Below are 18,904 nucleotides of genomic sequence, written 5' to 3'. Positions count from 1 at the left end.
GAAGACCTACTATATATAATTGTAAATTCTGACGTTTGTAGTTGCACTCGATCGACACTTGGGGGCAGCACCGACGCCGAGCCGTACGCACGCATACAACTACACTTGCTTTTCGCCAAGTGGCAGTCCAAATTTGCGTCCCGGCTACCAAAAATTACGCGCCCGAGTTATCCGCATTAGGGATAATCGCAGAGGTCAGCCCAACCGTAGTGCAATGGAGGAGCCTCACCCTGGGGGAACCGCCTTCATGATCACGGTATCCCCTACGCCAGGTAAGTATGCTTTCCGCTGGTAATACACTAGCTTATAAGCGCCGCTGAGTGCTTTTCGCTTGCGAGTATCATAAGCAGCTAGCGCCACACAGTATCTAAAATTTGAAGCTTTAATATTATTAAAAATAAATATGATAATTTATTTATTTTAATGAACATGACCAAACTAAAATATGAACTACCAAATTTTCCTTAAATTAAATAGCAGTTCTATATCATATTTAAAAAAAAAGTTTTTTGTAGACAGGCTAAATTATTTTTAATACACGGTCAAAGGTATCACTATGTATTAATTTTAAATTAAACATAGTATTAATGAAGTATTATTATTAAGCTTTTTTCAATATTTTATGGCATAGCGCATAATATTATATATGTTTATAGCCAAGTTCTAACCATTTTTGTAATAATTATTATATAAAATAATTTGCTTATATATTATTCGCTTACAAAATGTATTGTATAGTTTTTGCCTGTAAAACACGTATCAGGATCAACATAGAATTTGAAAAAATATGCAAACTCCATTTTTTTATAAGTCTTCATAATTGATATTTTATTTTAAGTAAACTTTGAAATTCAATTGGTTGCACAGAGAGCATTTTTATAAATTTTACTTAAACATGAGAATTTAATAATTTTAACGGTTAGCAAACGTCTCATATGAATTAATTATATTTTTGATTATCAATTTTTTGTAAAGAAATCTAGAAATTTATGCTTTAAAATTTATTATTTATAATATGTAGATAACAGATGTAAATTAAAACAAAATTATTAATTTGTTGTTTTCTTTATTCATAATAAATAAAAAAAGATATCCTTTCAAACGATCTAATGGTCGTTATGTGAGGAGTGGCTATATTGTATATCAATATATTCCAAAAATATCATAAACAATGTTTTTTGTTTTGTTGTCTTGAGGAAAAAATTAATAATCGGGAGCACCCACTCTGAGTAAGCCAGATACGTGTAGCCGCCCATATATTAAAGCAAGCTAATTCCAAATTAACATCAATAACTTTACGATTTTGTCCCTGAGATTTATTTGTGCACGCGATTAATATTTTCGCTCTAACCAGTTAGTCAATTTCTTTGTTTTTTAACAAGTACATACTGATTGGATGCTTTATATTGTAGATCCAAGATATATATTTATATACATATGTACTTACTGTAAAATTTATTTTTAAACCTTACTGCAAAGTCTTGTGTTAGATTGTATTTTTTTAAATAATTATATGGAAATGACAAAAATAAAAATACTATTAAAATATAAAATCTCTTTATTTATTAAATAATATATTAAATATAATTTTTGTTTAAAATTTGTATTTCAACAACCTATGTTGACGCTGTGTCAATAATACTGCACATTTTTTGTCATGTACACAATATCATAAAATATTAATTAAAACAATACATAAAATTGAGCTTCTTATTTGCAGATAAATAAATTTAATATCACCTTGTCTTGTCTTAGTTGCACATACAAACACATATGAGTACATATATACAAATACTTATTCGGTATGATTTTAAAAATAAATAGCTTATGTCGGCGGAGCTGGTAGGTTATGTACACTGCGTCTCCTTAAAAACGTCCTGCCCGACGAAGGTAACTGTCTTGACAATAAAACTAGAGTGGATGCCAGCGCCAAGCGAGCCGGAGCTGTACGTCCGCCGGGTAACCTGACAAAGACTGACGTCACAGCTGCGAATCCGTCCTCTGTCGGTTCGACTGCCACTGGACGCACTTCGGCTACGGCGTGCTTGTTTCTAGATCTTTTTCTTTGGACTGGCGGAGACTGAGGTCCCATGAGCAGAGTTATAGTGGCGAACGGGCGCTTCGCCATCGTTAACATTTCAACCACGTGTCTTCGTCGAGCTCTCCTCACATCGGCCGCTTGTTTGGCCTTCCAAGCTACAACGCACGCGGCCAAAAACAAGAAGAAGCAAGAAAAGAATACAGAGAAGAACACAAACAAATCTATATGTAATTGATCCTGTCTGAAAAACACCATTCCTCTACTGGCTCTGCTCGAATTATCGTCCAAGTTCAAGCCTTTCAAAATCAAATAAAATTTAGTATAACCCAGATCGTGAACGACTTGCGGTAGGGTCAGAACCAGTCGATTCTTTAAGCCCTGCACCCACAATAAAGTGTTCTTCTTATCGACGTTGATGAAAGTGTTCAAATCGCCCGCATGGTACTTCATTATGTTATATTCGACAAGCCCGTCGAAGGATTTCAATATTTTATCCGATCCGTTGCTGCTGAAAAACGTGTCTATGTTTTGAGAGGAGTCGTACTTTAAAAACGAGGGGTCTAGGTCTACTTGGTGTGTGCTCGTACTGCCGTTCACCGACACGACGAACGAACTATCGTTAGGACTCATGAAAACGTCGAGCGCCCCTTGAGTCACATCAATTATCACTCTTATATCTACGTTCATAAATCTCGGTATCACAACGAAAAATACTGTTTGTCCTGATTTTATACCAGATTTTATTTTAGATTCATCTAAAAGGAAGATTTTATTAGAATATTTTTTTTGTGAAAATAATTCAGAATTCAAAACAATTACCTATTAGTTTACCATCAAAGCTCATTTTATTTTCGGCCGTCATCATTCTATAGCACTGATGGCCGTTTTTAGGATCACCCATGAAGGAATCTTTACATTTGACGCACTGATATCTCCAACATTCTTGATTTGAATTTTTGCTCAAACTGGAAGCTTGGCAAGTAGCATCGCTCTCGGTATTATTTCCACAATTGCACTTTTCACCAGTGACTGGATCGCAAATGTCACCATGACCGTGGCATTCACATCTGAAAAAAATAAATACTCATATTTCATAAAAGAAAAATTAAATCAATGATAATGACTATATAAATCAACTAAAATTATTTTAACGATGCTACTGTAAATGGACGAATGTTGTGGGAAAGCGAGGGAGTAAAGACGCTCCGTGAATAATACGACTGTATGATCCTGCAGTTCTAGTGATTGATTGATGCTTTATTCATTTAATTATTACGTATTTATAGTTAAAAATTAATGACATGATTAATGTGTTACACGTATATATATAATGATAATTTGATTAATATGTTACTTATGTATGTAATGTATTATGGTGTATATACATAATTTAATTAAAAATCACGAGTGTCTCGAACTTGACATAAATGGTACAAGTGTAGTCGCTATGTTTCTCATAGATATTTAAAATATTCTTTCATCTATAAAATGTATGTTAGATAAAGCAGTAAAAATAATTAAAATGAGAAAAATTATATATATGTACTAAAATTATATGATTGTCACGTTGCAGAGTTCATGAATTATGATCCGTGTTTGAGTTAAGTTACCTTTCTGACATATATATCTACAGAATTAAATTTCCACCAAATAAAAATTTAAAATTTCCGAGCTGTAGCTCTCTTTTCAACCAGGTCAGACATCCATTGCATCAGTTGAAAGTGTCAAGTAATAGTAAATGAAATAGTGTCATTTCTGAATACGAGTCATTGATGAGCATACTTCAGTATTCCCTTCTAGTAATTTTTACATCTTTAAACCGCTCAAAAATTCAATGAGAGGAAAGTTTTAGGTCCATGAATTTTGTAAGCACTGGAAAATTTATATTGCACTTCATAAACACTATGTAGAAAAACTGTCTTTTTCGTTTTTTATAAATTAATATTGATTTTATTTTAACTCACTCTCGTATTGTATTCTATTGTACATAGTCTAACATTGATACAAAGTGATTTTGATAGTGGTTGAAAAACACATTAATGTATTTAAAATATAAATGAAAATAATTAATAATTTTATAAATTCGGAGGCATGAATTTAAATTTTTTTTTGCTTGACTTTTCAATTTTGTTTTTAATTCTTTATGAAATACTTACGTTCGACAAGGCATCCTGAAGTCTTCAGAGCCCCTGAAGTACCCGCTTATGCATTTATCGCATCTCTGACCACCTGTATTGTTAGCGCACTGCAAGCACTTTGCTTTGTTTGTCGGTCCTTCGTTCAAGAGATTCGATATCTGCTCTATGGATACGTTCATTGACGAAAATACTGAATCTTTGTTATCACTATAGCACACACTACTGTGTCCGTTGCAGTATGTGATACACGGAACGCATTGTCCGTTGTTAACCGGATCTCCGACAAACAGAGGTTTACACTTATCGCATTGAGCTCCCTATAACATGACCAAAGATGTTAAATTTTTCGTAATCGAGATTTACAAAAGAAGAGTGCGTCTTACCATAGTATTGTTGTGGCACCCCAAGCATTGATTCAACCGATCGGGTCCTTCACAGTTTGCGTGCCCATTACACTGGCATTGAATACTGCAATTTGCTCCAACGTATCCAAAGTCGCATTTGCAGATGTCGGGTTTGATGCAAGAGCCTCTGACACAGCCTTGTGTGCAAACTGGCACGCAAGTACCGGCTGCTTCTCTATGTCCGCGTCCACAAACACATCTGTATTCGGAATACAGATCTTCGCAATGCTCAGAGTCCGGATCGCATTTATGATGTCCGTTTTCGCATTCGTTCTCAGGCGGACACCTTACAAAATTCCATGTCATCGTATCGTTGTGACTCAATTCGATGTTGAATACTTCATTGTACAAGGCTTTACAACTGAGATGTTGTGGACCAAGTTCGGGACCTATGAGTGAGCCTTCCGTGCAGATTCCTTTGCCATTCTCGTCGTCTAGAGAGCACCAGCCACAATGCGCATGGTGCAAGCATTCGTCGCACTGAGTGAAATTGGAGCATGGAGACGGGCATTGTTCTATTTCCTCTGGTCTTATGACTAAGCCGCATACGCCTCCAGCGCAATATAATGACTGATAAGAAGGGGCAAGGCATTGGTTGAGGTGTGTGGCCCAATGGCATTGGTTATATCCTCCTTCGGCTCCTATGGCCGTTAAACAAGTATGGCAGTCGTGATAATTATGGCACTTTTGAGGACACGTTTCCAGATCTTTGAACTTTATGTTGCTGGTTTTGGACAAGTAGAATCTGGGAAAGCACGACCAGTTGTATAATGGATTTTCTGTTGCTTTAAAACCGGATTCTGAAAATAAATAAATTAATAATTAAACATATGCATAGAACACACTGACAGAATAGTACAGTTTGAGTAACACAATGCTTACTGTATCATATTATGATTAATAATGTATTGTTTTAATTGAAAGGTTGATTGAAAAATCATCAATCAAAATTTTTTTTAAAGTTCACGGTGAGTTTTTATATTGTAAATAATAATAATAAAATTCATACTGAATTACTAAAAACTATACTTGTTTTTATTTATTTTAGCAGTTGAAAAAATACGCAATGTCATTATGTCATCTTTCAATTATAAGCTATAAAGTATGAGTTTTGAACTATAAGTTTTGTATTTTTGGACTCGTTATTTTTGTATGATCAACCAAGTGTGATGATGTAAGTCACTCCACCGCTTTTGTTTTTGCCCTTTTGGCATTTGTAATAGTTGCATTAAATCAGGTGGATATAAATTTCGGAGTGACCAAAGTAAAATGGAAAGTGACAAGGATAAAAAAAACAAATAACACACATACCGGTGAATAGAACTTGACGTGTCCAATAGCAATTGTTACGCGGACATTGATAACAATCAGTGGCAGCGCAGTCCTTTGGACAATGTGTGAGATCAGAGAATTGATAAGTCGACCAATCACAGTTCTGCGAAACTTCTGGACAAGTTTGATCATACGGAATGCATTTTCCTAAAATAATACGTAATATAATATTAATAATAATAATATCATTACAATATAATATTAAAAAATCATGATCATACCAGTTTCGCAAGTAGAGCACCACTGACATATTGGCGTCGTCTCCGGATGAGCCGGCCACTTAGCTAAACACGATTCGCAGGTAGTGAAGTTAATGCAGGATCTTTTGGCGATGAGAGCGCCGTTGCAGGAGGCTCCATTGTTAGTTATAAGGGTGCCATTGTGGGCATCACAGAGATCTGATTTTCCATGAGAGTAGCAATGCGTCGAGTTGGAACCTCCAACTGGATACACTGTGCAATAGCTGCAGCCCATGTGATGACGACAAACATGCTTTCCACTGCTCCACAAACGGCACAAATCTGATGGTAAGTTGATCCTCGTGACTTGTGATTGAGCACCTCCGTCCCAGCCGCCTACAATGTATAGAGCTCCACTTTCGGCATCCAGGGTCATGGCATGAGCATATGTAGATGGTGGCAGTTCTCCGATAATTTCAACATCTAGGATTATAAAATTGATTAGATTAAAATCTAAATGTATATATATACATATATCCTTGGCCATAGTAGTGGGGCAATTTTTAAAATATATAATTCGCTTCACAAGTTCATTATTTATACTGACAGCTTTAATTAGTCATATAAATACAGAACATGTAATATTAAATACTCGGAGCAATTGTGTGTGTGTGTGTGTGTGGGGGGGGATTTGTCCAGAAAAATGTATGTCGTTTAATTAAATACTATGAATCTTGGAAATATTAAAAAAGATGAAATGACATCATTGATTCTAAACCAGAAATTCTCGGGTTATCCCTCAAAGAAAATCTAAAAAAAAATAATCTTGAATCTATCCCAAAAATATTTTTTAAAATATGTAATTTCAGTGAAATCTTATCGAAATACATTTTCACCGATAGATATTTATTTTTACGATTTAAATATAATTTATCTGGCAGGTGCTAGTAAAATTATATGCTCCTCTATTTTGGCCAAGGTTATGTATACAAATATATGAGGGTCCAAAATTTTATGAAAAATAAATAATAATTAACCTTAGTAATAAGATTATTGCCAGAAAAGAGAGAATACAATACATAATGCATATAAAATTATGGACCACCGTATTAAAATAATAAATACCTTTGACTAGACTAATCCATTGATTGCAGTTATATACATAAGCTGATAGTAAGTCAGTAGCATTGTGTGGATAAGTTCTACCACCAAAAACGATCATGTAGTCTTCGGTTGTGACGGCTGAATGCAGAAATCTAGCTCTAGGCAAATGGTCGCTTGGATCGTTTAGTTCATAGAAAGTGGGTAGTTCGCTCCAAATCATCGTCTGATAGTTCAAAACAAATAGCTTATTCGATGCTTTTGTACCGTTGGTAGAATATAAATAGCCCCCAAAAACGTAAAAGCTTTGCGTTGGAGGATGATAGATGGTGCTGTGCCCGAAGATTCCTAGCGGCTTCGCACCGTTCGTTTTCAGAATCTCCCACTTGCTCTTCTCTAGATCGTACTCCCAAACTTCAGTGAGAAAACCCAATTCCAATGAGAAACCACCAATGATTAGAAGGCTTTCGGAATCGTGATGCTTTTGCAGAGTTAACGTGTGTCCAGTTAGCGCGGGCGGTTGCTGATCTCTCACGATCACACTCCATCGTTGATCCTTCAAACTGAACTGCCAAAAGTCTCCTAGCGTTTTGTTTTGCACGTTGGCTCCGCCTTGAATGCTCAAGCCTCCGTAAATGTAAATTATCTGACGGACGTGTATCATTTCAGCGGCGTGAAAGTAACGACCCTCAGGCATTTTGGCTTCCGGTGTGGCCTCCACCGTCACTTGCATCCAAGTGTTGTTCCTTGTATCGAACAATCTTATGTCGTTAAGTGGACCGTGCGATAGTGAATAACCACCAAACATCCAAAGCGATCCTCTCTTATCGGCGACTAAAGAATGACCGAACCGTGGAAGAGTTTTCCTTAGGTGCTCCAAAGTATCGGCGAGATGACGAGAATTGAATAGTTCCGTAAAAACCAACTGGTGAGGATGAAGCTTCTGAGAGCAATCTGATCCACCCCAACCGGACACGCATAAGCAACGTCCATATCCTTTATCGCAAACTCCTTGCTTATAAACTGAACTGCAGTTATTCGGACATAGTTCTTTTTCACAATTGATACCGGCATATCCATCAGCGCATATGCAATAATTATTCTTGCATACGCGTGGCATTGAGCAATTATGTTCGCAGCTTAATATTTTATAAACGGCTTCGAATCCTTGTCCGACTGGTCCTTGTTTGTAATGTATCGTTAAATTTCCAGACCGAGCTTCCACTGTCTTGGGAGATGCGTCGCTGCAAAAGACACCGATCAATTGGCTCTGTTGAGATCCACCCAAATCTGGAAAACCATCATATGCATAGACAGCATTATCGCTACACGATACGTTCAATCTTGAAGAATCGATAGTTAATTGAATCAGAGCATTGTTGGAAATATTTCCGGGGGTTATGATCCAAAGACATTCTTTAACGGGCGGTCCGCCCCAGGGTGGCGAATGTGCCATGTGAGACCCCAAACCTTGTTCTATAACATCGCTTAAAATACCTCTAGCTTCGCATTGAAAATAACACGATCCACCTTTCTTCGGATCGCCATAATATCCGTAGCTACATTTCTCACAATTCGGTTCCATCGTGTTATCTTTACAGAAGCATTCTCCTGTTCCTGGATCACAGATCCCAAGATTTTCATCGCCGTGACCGTTACAATCGCATCTTCGACAACCATGACTAGATGTAGCGTTTCCGTAGCTGCCGACTTTGCATTTATCGCAGAATTCTCCTTCTGTCCAATCTTGACAATCGTCGCATATTCCTATGCCTCTATGGCACGTGGAATGATTATTGCATCCGCAGTTATTGGCGCAGTCCACTCCCGTCCAGCCTAAATCACACTGACAGATGTAATCAGGAGCTCCTAAGCAATATCCGTGCAAACAGTTATTATAGCAAGTTTTGGTACAAGTTGTACGACCATCTCCTATGTATCCCCTTAAACATTTGCAACTATAAGACCCGTGCGTGTTTGTGCAAATTGCTTCTTTATGACAATCGTGTAAGTTTAATCCACATTCGTCTACGTCTGGACATTGAGCGTATGCCCATTGAGCATCTTCCGCTGAGATGTTTAATAGAGAACTGCAGTTTGTGTGTGGTTTTCCAAAATCACCTTGCACACAGAGGCCGTTGATTGGATTTTCTGACGAGTAGCACCAGCCGCAGCTCAGAGACTTTAAACATGAAGTACAGTTGTAATGATGAGCGCACGATTTGCACTGATCGGCTCTTCGAGCGGTCACGTCCAGATTGATTCCGGTGTTGGTGGATATGGCTCTATCTAACCATTCTCTGCACAATCCGAATTGATATTCCGAAGTGTATACGCTGAAGCTGAAGCACTGCTGGGTGGCTTCGCACCAAACACACCGCCCGCGCTCGTCTAGACAAGAAGAGCAATTGGAGCGGCTGTGACAAGGCTGCGGACATTGATCTAAAGTTTGCACGGCTCCAATGAATCTGCCTTTGCGACCGCATCGAGCGTCGTCCACCCACCATTCGCATCCGTTATTAGCCAGGCAATGATTACAACTTATATAATTAGAGCAATTCGGACACGAAGACGGCTGCAGTGTCAAATACCGCCAATTATCGTCTTTGAAACAATTTTGAATTTCGTCTACAGATCTCGAGATGCACTTATCGGTCAACTCACACCAACCGCAAGCCGAATCTGTCAAACAATGTAGACAGTTATCGTAATGCGAACAAGTCCCGTTGTAAAATGGTTCTAAATATTCAAAAGTAAAGACCTTCGCATTTTCATGGCTTTTATTGTGTTGCAGTTCCATTTTGCTCTGTTGATGCGAGTTGGACGTTAGAGTTTTGCGCGCTTGAAAGTTAACAGTCAATCTTCCGGGAATCAACGAGGACCATTTTGCTTCTACGCACGTCGAAGATGAGTCCATAGCGCTAAGGTTAGCAGCCATGTGAGTGTGTTCTATTATGAGTTCAGCTCTCGAATGACCGGCGCAAACGCGTAAGAGTTCTCCGGCGCCCGCCCAGCTTGCTGGAATGTGCAAGAATCCTTTTAATTGAGCCACCATTTCTCCTTCGATATGATCACCGCGACCAGCATTTCCAGCAACATTGAAATCAGCAGTAGTAGCGTTCAAAATAGCGACTGAATCTGGATAACTCCAATTGACGGGATGGTGGTATTTAATGAATGTGAGACCAGGTCTTTTGTCTAAAGAGCGACACTGGTCGGATTGGGTGACTTCTGTTCCAGCCGCGCCCCACCATCCGGGCGATTGAGACGGCGTATCTTCTCCGCACACTCCGTAATTATCTGAAAAAAATCAAGTAAAGTGAGGCGAATGAACTGTATTTGGGGGTGAGGGGGTAATTTAAAAACTTACCGTCTTTATGATGACATCTAGCGTTCTGAACACACCAACTGCAGTGATGTAAGCCTAATTTGGTACTGATAGATGGCAACGGACGTCTTAAATCGTTAACCAAAGATCCGATCGGAGCACCGTGAGTAAGACATGCGTGGCAATCGCCCAAAGCTGGACAAACTCCTCCACATCTCACAGATTGCAAATTAGTCGTGCAATTCGAGCCTACGGTACGACCATAGCATAACTGAAGAAAAATTAAAACAATATTATATCCACTATATAATTATACAGTAAATAATGTAATGTAAATTAAGTACTTCGTCGGCTGAACACCATCCACATTCAGGATCGGCTAAGCATTCAGCATATGATTTATGTCGAGAGCAGGCTGATTCAGAGTCAATACTTCCGATGCCGCTCAGCCATCCGGGTATGACGTAAGCTAGTAAATCTCCGTTAACGTTCCCGTGATAACCGCCAACAAGTAGTAGAGTTGACGGTGGACGAAGTGCAGCAGCGTGCGCAAATACTCCCTGAGTTTTCGGATAGCCGGGATTCGCTCCCATGCCGCCCAGAACTTCTCCGCTGATCCAAGCGTGACATCCGAGGTGGTACATGTACATTTGATTATCGTAGCATATTTCTTCTTTGTTGTGACGGTGAGAATATCCACCAAACACGATGAGGTAGTTGCCGATTATAGTGGCAGTGTGAAAAGCACGCTCCCGAGGTACGTACGTGTCTCTCAAGTGGGCTCGAGGATAGTGAAGCTCTGTCCAGTACTTATTGTTCAGATCGAATGCAAACATTTTATCGGACAGTTTCGAAAAACTGAAAATTATAAAAAAAAATAGGTTTTCAATAATTATAAATACACATTATATAAATATTAGCAAATATATATTTATTAACCAGCTTAAATTTAAAATTTAAAATAATATTTAAAAAAAAACATTTAATTGCCTTTTCATTAAAAAATCTATCGCTATTGTATAACACGGCTTTAACTATTATTGCCACTGTGATAACTAAATTTTTCAATATAGTCGTTCCTACAAGGCTTTTTCTAAATTTAGTAGGTGCAGGTGAATTTTCTGATCAAGCTCATCCCCTAAAAGCTCAATTAGATTTAAATCTAGCGATTGGAGTGGCCATATCATATTTTTTTAATATTCCTTCTTCTTTTATTTTGGCAACAAGCTAAATGGTCAGAATTTAAATCTACTTTGGGTCAGAGTAAAAATCAAATCTTGGTGAGAATTTTGTTAACAGCCTGGTCATAATTATATTATTCAGGGTCAGAATAAATATCTAATGGTTAGAATAAAAATATTGTACGGTCAGAATAAAAATATAGGACGATCATGTGAATTAAAAAATGTTATAACATTTATAAATATAATTGGGCAATAAATTATATATTTTACAAATATTTTATAAAATATCTAGTTCGTACCAAAACTGTTGGTCAGAGCATTGAACACCCCATGAATAACTCTCAACGAATCTATTTAATTGTACGTGGGACGCAAGGTAATCAGAGCGATGAACGAAGCTAAAAAATGACAGCGGCGGCGAAGAGCACGCTTGGCTTGTGTTGACATCTGACAATGTTGCGAGCTCAACCAAAAAAGTTGTCCCTAAAACACCTTCATAATGACCATGTATTTTTAGGCTGACCACCTGTTAACATAAAACTGACCTTGGGGTTAAAATACAGTTTATATAATATAAAGAACTGAATAAATACCGACTGAAAAAAATGATTCCGACCACCTGGCAAAATAATTCTTACCATTTAATATAAGGTGACCAGATTTTAATAATACCAAAGGATACTAGAAATAAAAAGGCCATTTCGGAAATTTTTGGTCGAGGATAAAGGTCATTTGGAAAAACATTATAAAAAAAACTGTTACAGTTCAAAAAAAATAGTTATTGCTAAAAAAGTTAATTAAAAATTCTCCAGATTGTGATTTGTATAGTTTTGAATGCACGTAAATGAATGTGCATAGAAAAAAAGACTTGATAAGCCCTCGCCGTCGCATGTTTAACAACTGGACTGGATTAGTCATACTCCTACCTTTTACGACCCTTTAGTCTATTCTTTAATTGGGTAACAATATTTTTAATAGGTAGTTAAAAGAAATGAAGGTGGATTCATGACTGAATATCATTGCAGGTTTTGGTCTTAATCTTTCGACTGGTAGTATACATTTAACTATGTTACCAAAATGGGAAAAACAAAATTTTATATCGGTTATCAGAGAACACAATAAGTAGTAACAAATTATATATAAGTAAAAGTTTGATAATTACCGAGCAACACCAGCTACGACTCCGCCATAAACTATTATGGAATGTGAGAAGGAATGATAGACAGCACTATGCGCCACAACCCGCACATCCAACTCTTTGCCTCCTCTCGGATAAATTTCTTCCCAATTCTCCTCGGAAGAGTTCAATTGTATTCGGAACATTCTAGACGAAAACTCTCCTTCGCTAGTACTGCCGCCGAAGAGGTATATATCATCGCCGACTGCCGTCAAAGTATGACGAGTCAATGCTGGCGGTATCACTGAAGAATTCTTCGCACGCAACATCCAAAGTCGTGACGTGATGTTGTACGACCATAGTTCAGACGACAAGTTTCCACTGTTGAGTTTCCCGCCGTACACCGCAAATCCGTCTTTGGTTTGGCAAGCAGAGTGTCCGTAGCGAGCGGCAGGTTTATCCGTCTCGGTACTATTGACTACATCGTCGATGTTCAACGTTGGAAAGTCTGTCAGCTCTTCGTTGGAATGAAAATGCGGCGATCTGTTGGTACGGCGGATCGAATGAATAACGTTATTCAAGAAAGACGGACCGTGACTGATCCAGTAATCCTGTAACGCAATTAATATTAGAATCTAGTTAAATTTAATAAAATAACATATCACTTACGGGGTTTAACACTTCTCTGAGAACGTCTGGATCTAGAATGTTTTCTGTTTTTTGTGAAATCACATTCCCGTCTTCGTCTTCCCATTGACTAGATGCAAATCTGTGTTTTTTGTATTATTATATTAATGCTTCATATTATATATAGGATGAGAACATGATTTTATTAACACACCTGTATATCTGTAGAGAACCTAATACTTTATTGAGATCATAACCTCCGTAAACATATAACGAATCTGTATAATTAATGTAAATAGCTGTGTGAGCTGCCCGAGACGATAGACCGTTGTGTGTTTGAGACAACCAGTGCCATCTATTGCCAATAAAATCGGACACCTCCAATGAGCAAGTAGCACCCGAATATCTATAATTGAATAATATAAGTTGTATATTTATAAGTAAGAATAAATGCATTCGTTATACCCTTTGTGACATTGGCAACGTCCCTCTCGGCATATTCCATGACCCGAGCACTGATTGGGGCATAATTCTATGTTGCAGTCGTCACCTCCCCAATCGTCTTCGCAGACACACTTGTGAGAGGCGCAAGTGCCCTTATTAGAACAATTATTTGGACAGTTGTAGACAAAGTATTCGGCCTTGAATCCGTCTAACACGTAATTTGTATCACTATATAACAATATGAGCATCTGAAAAAATAATTATTTATATTTACTAGCAAAATCCGATAAATTAGTGAATTTTTCGTATGCTAATAGGTAGTAGTGAATCATTCACTAAGGTCATTAGGTATTCGATGTATTTCATTTCTCGAGAAATTTTGATATATAAAAAAAATTTTTGTAATATTCTCAATATTCACCCCTCAGATTGCAACAATATATTATTATAATAATACAGTAAATTATTGCAGATGCCTTTATATTATTAATGAATAGAGAACTGGACGATCGTTGAGAATATTTTCAAAAGGATGATGATTTGTAATAATGAACTAGAACAGATCGATATACTTCGATTTATTACAAAGCGTTGAATTATGAAGGAATTTCGGGCTCCTGTATTTATATCCGAATCATAGAGGAGAATTGTCAATAACTGCTGTTGCTACAGGGACGTCATTGGGATGGGAAAGGAAGGTGGGGGCAGTGGGAACGCTTGGTACCGAGCGTTCCCACTGCGATGGCACGATTTTATTGCTTTTGACGTAGATTTTTGACTTCTGTGAAGAGATAATTGTTTTTTGTGCTCTCCTATTGATCAAAATTCGGTTTAGATATGCTTCATTCGATTTTCACTTATTGTAAATCGTAATATTGTTATTAAAAGTCTTAATATAAACGCTATATAACCGAGCGTTTCCACCGTGACTGCACAATTTTATTACTTTTATGTGGATACTGTGATTTTGACAAGTAATTTAATAAAATACTATAAATCTTAATATCAAAAAACGACCACTGAGTGGCCAACTTTTGCTCCCCTAAAAAAGCTGAAATTATGTCATTTTTCATATTTCGAACAAAATAAAGATTAAAAACCTTTTTGAATTATTGAAAAAATGATGTTTATGTTCGTCGACAATCAAATTTTATGGCATAATTCTGAAAAGCCCCCGTGCATTTTTGCAAACCGCCGATTCCTACACTTCTTTTTATCTGATTATTAATGTAGTTCTTAGATTAACAAAGCAAAGATAAGGCTGATTAGAATAGTTGAGAAAATTGTGAACAATTTTTTATCATTCAAATACCTTTGACCTTTATTAAAGGCTTCTATAAGAAAGCATGCATATTTTTAAACATCTGGTTGTAAAATATAAAAAAAAAAATTTTAGAAAACTTAATTTTTAACAAAAAAGGCTCTATGAAAATTCTAGAGATCAGCATTTTTCTCGAGAAATGCTTAAGAAATAATTATTGAGAAGAAATACTAAAGGTGATCAACAAAAACTTACATAACCACTGGACGCTGTTATTTGTTGAGGTTCAGTTTTTCCGCTGAAACTTCCCAGCAATAGAGACTGAAACGAGTCTCCGTCGTAAACGAAGACGTAATCGTACGAGCACTCGGTGCCCATGCTCCGGAACTTTAACGTTATGAATTGACTGTCGTTTTGAGCTTTGATCAACCATTCGCAATGCGAATCCTGAAAGAGTGAATCGATCAACATTATTTTGTACTCTCTCTCTCTTTCTATTGATCGAAGCTTACTTGTGTATAATTTGAGCCCGAAGGCCCATCTGTGATAATGCCGAACGGTTTTGTGAAGACATGCCGGGTCTTGTCGCACGGGGCGGTCGTGACGGCAGCGCAGGCGACGGCTATCAAACATGTCCATGTTCCTATAGTTAAACTGCCCTTTCTTTTCTTGACTTTCGGAAGCATCATGCTGAAAATAAACATTTATGATGAAAAGATTAGCATAACAAGTAATGAATATGTACTCACTCCAATACATTCAGTACAACAATGAGACGGTTAAGAAGAATGATTTGCAACTATGTTGCACAATTAGGGATAATTGGTAATAGTTTAGTATTACGTATATGATTTAAAAAGGAAGATACTCGTAAACATGTCTTGCTGAGACCAACGGTGGCATTTTAACAACAAAGATAATCATCAATTAAATGAACGATTCTACGTATTATACGTATCAAGTTATGCATAGTGATATTGAACGTCAGTAAAATGCGATTCATTCACAAGCTAAACCAATAAAAAGTTTAGGATTTTATTCTTAACACTAGATTTACAGAACCCGTCAAATTGAAGGTTTCTGATTTGTATTCTAATTTAATTTGTTTCAGACAGTATTTTTTCTGGTTTTTTTTTACGTCTATTTGTATTTAAACAATGCAAATATATTAGCACTATTTTTATTTTCAGAAACTTGTTATTTTTGAAAATCTGATCACTATATATGTATCTATTTTTAATGACACCTGTGAAATTGACGGGATTAAAAATAAATTAATAGTAGTACTTTGTATCTCAAATGCAAATCTTCTGCACAAAAATAAATCTTCAGACAACAAAATATGAACACTGGAATCGGGCAAGTTTCAGCAAAATGCGACAAGCCATTGCAGCGAATTCTAACTATTTTGATTTGAGCAATTACGTATCTTAAGAACAGGTGTTGGATAAGTTTAATGATGTTATTATACCAATATATAGTCAGAATCTATGGTCTCAAGTGTTAAAAGAATCTTCATAGATAATTTTCCACAAACACATTGGAAGAACAACACTAATAGAATCGAGATAGATTACGTTTAACCCAAGCGGTCGGTAGTTCAATTGAAAATGCAACAAATCATCATTAGAAGTAATAAAAGAAACACGGGAAACTTCCATGCGACTCGTCTCCAAGGTCAAGTGCATCGAAATGTTTGAACAGTAATAAAAATATAATTATGTATGTTAATTTACCTTCGCTAAGTACGACTTCAAAGGCGACAATTAACGAACGTCATGACGTTCGTCAAGACGAGAGATTCGCGTCGCACGACTAATGCGTCAGAGACGCGCTTTGTCCTCACTCGAACAAGATCACATGATGTACGTTGGTAATTTGTCGAGAATTAGCACGATTAGACGAGCACGAACGAGCAACGGTGCAAGAAAGTGGAAGCGTCGGGGCGCTCACCTGGGTCCATCAGCGGGCTGCGGAGGCCTCGGGCGAAGGCGCGGCGCCGCCCTGCCGCATCTTTGCCACTCTTAATTGTTTTCTTTTCTATAGCCGCCCGCTCTTAACTACAATTTTTGGCCGAAGCGCAAAGCGCGTCGGCCAACAAAATTTGACAATTCGAATTGCCATTTTTTAAATTTAAAAAAAGATTCTTGATTTTAAAAACTATATTTGTTATTACGTTAACTACTTTCTTTAAAATAAACAAGTAATGTGATTGATAATATTAGACAAAAATAATACAACTTGATGAGAAATTATAATATATTCTGCTTATCTAATACGATCAAACGTCTTCATTTAACAGCTTTTATTGTCGAGATCCCGACCTTTTAAATAAAATGTATTTTTTGTCCTTATGTTATAACACAATCTTGCATAACCTATTACATGCCACATCGGAAAAATTATTACATGCTTTATTTTATAATAAAACAGTTTTATATAAATTACTAATTAGCAGGGGCTGATCCGCTGTTGGTCCGATAGCCTTTTGCGTAAACGAACAAGAATGTTCGAGGTAACCTTTATTTTATCTCCCATAGCATCCCTAAATGAATAAAAAATTACATTTTTAGCCACCGTTGCAATTTATGCACCTCGATAAAAAATTTACGAAATGACCTTTTTTGTTTATTGTCCTCCTTTGATATTTTAATTGCCTAAATTGCCCGGGCCGATTCAATTTCTTGTTCTGCCCCTGCTAATTAACATGGATATCATGGCTTAGTGATAAGCCCTAGCAAATAAAAATTACCCTTATAGAAAGCAAATTAAATAAATAAGCTTAAATAATAAAAAAAATAACAAATACACCACGATTATATATTACGAACACTTTTTAGATAATTATTTTACAAACCACTTTTTTTTTAAATATATGAAATGATAGCTCACATACAGTGTGCGGAAACAATTGTGCCCCAAAAGATATATTTTCTATTTATTTATATTTTAGGGTCCTAGGTGCCTTGCGCCGGCTACACGTCTCTAACTCTGAATGGAGATTATCGATTAAGAAATGATCAGAAAAATATTACTGGAAAATTTGAAAGACGAGTTCAAAGATGAATCGTTGAAGACAATTTACAATTTGTAGTAAAATACATCAACACAACTTAGTTTAAGTAAAAAGATATTTCACAAAATATGAACACAACCTGCTCATAATCCTATTGTGATCATTATCACATGGAAATGGTAATTTTACGATTCAAAGCTTGCTTAACAAAGTGTTAAATGTTAGTTTGTAACAACACATTTTCGAAAAATATAGCTTAACCACCACTTAACAGATTAAACTTGTTGACGTGGAAGATATATGCCACCAACAAGACGATGCAACTTACTAAGCATCGGGTGCAACGTTGAATGTTTTGCGTGAAAAGCTCCCAAGTCACATTATTTCACGTTTTTGTGACGGCAATTGGTCATGAGATTTAACGCCGTTGGATTTTTTGTGGGGTTACGCAAAGTTGTGTTTACGCTGACAAAACTGAAACGTAGTAGCAACAATTAAAAACCAGTACCACCCGAAATGTACGAAAAATAGATCGAAAGGACTGGATACTGCAAAAGATCCAGAAGCGGTCATTTAATTAATACTATTTTTTTTATAAATAATGAAATAATAAAATTTGTATGGTATTTTTAAAGTTCGGAAACTGAAGTTGAGTTTTGGGGCTGTGATGATGGCGGTTGGCAATGAGACACAGATTGAGCCGCTGCAGTAATATTTATTTAAGGTTACAGT

At 36.7% G+C, this 18,904-nt stretch overlaps 1 protein-coding gene and 1 non-coding gene across 3 annotated transcripts; both read right to left on the bottom strand.

The window, feature by feature from the left end:
• Positions 1 to 119: 119 nt before the first annotated feature.
• LOC148226128 (U1 spliceosomal RNA) lies at positions 120 to 280 on the bottom strand. Its single transcript, XR_015812417.1, has one exon. It is a non-coding gene; the product is annotated as a U1 spliceosomal RNA (small nuclear RNA).
• A 1,307-nt stretch (positions 281 to 1,587) lies between these two features.
• Megf8 (multiple EGF like domains 8) lies at positions 1,588 to 17,236 on the bottom strand. 2 transcript variants are annotated; one of them, XM_088203570.1, is made up of 16 exons: positions 16,893 to 17,236; positions 15,669 to 15,846; positions 15,412 to 15,603; positions 13,917 to 14,143; positions 13,666 to 13,857; positions 13,494 to 13,593; positions 12,870 to 13,435; positions 10,868 to 11,381; positions 10,566 to 10,794; positions 7,220 to 10,495; positions 6,137 to 6,577; positions 5,895 to 6,062; positions 4,563 to 5,383; positions 4,198 to 4,496; positions 2,861 to 3,108; positions 1,588 to 2,796 (listed from the first exon to the last, which is right to left on the bottom strand). In XM_088203570.1, exons 2-16 carry the CDS (start codon positions 15,843 to 15,845, stop codon positions 1,826 to 1,828), a joined length of 8,421 nt encoding a protein of 2,806 aa, XP_088059696.1. In that variant the 5' UTR covers position 15,846; positions 16,893 to 17,236; the 3' UTR covers positions 1,588 to 1,825. The 2 variants fall into 2 exon arrangements, with proteins under 2 accessions (XP_088059696.1, XP_088059695.1); XM_088203569.1 differs by having other exon boundaries at positions 17,110 to 17,236.
• Between the last annotated feature and the right edge of the window lie 1,668 nt (positions 17,237 to 18,904).

This window comes from Plectrocnemia conspersa, unplaced genomic scaffold (assembly GCF_051122295.1).
Source record: "Plectrocnemia conspersa isolate PC_06_02 unplaced genomic scaffold, ASM5112229v1 ptg000014l, whole genome shotgun sequence".
In the NCBI taxonomy this organism is placed as follows: Eukaryota; Metazoa; Arthropoda; class Insecta; order Trichoptera; family Polycentropodidae; genus Plectrocnemia; species Plectrocnemia conspersa.
This window is presented reverse-complemented; position numbering and strand designations above follow the sequence as displayed.

What these genes read in the sequence shown, in the direction of transcription:
- Megf8 (XM_088203570.1), bottom strand. Translation starts at nt 15,845, where the DNA reads ATGATGCTTCCGAAAGTCAAGAAAAGAAAGGGCAGTTTAACTATAGGA. An exon ending in CGGGCTCAAATTATACACAA is followed by an intron (nt 15,604 to 15,668) that starts GTAAGCTTCGAT and finishes TCACTCTTTCAG; the next exon opens with GATTCGCATTGCGAATGGTT. An exon ending in CTTTGATGGTAAACTAATAG is followed by an intron (nt 2,797 to 2,860) that starts GTAATTGTTTTG and finishes TCTTCCTTTTAG; the next exon opens with ATGAATCTAAAATAAAATCT.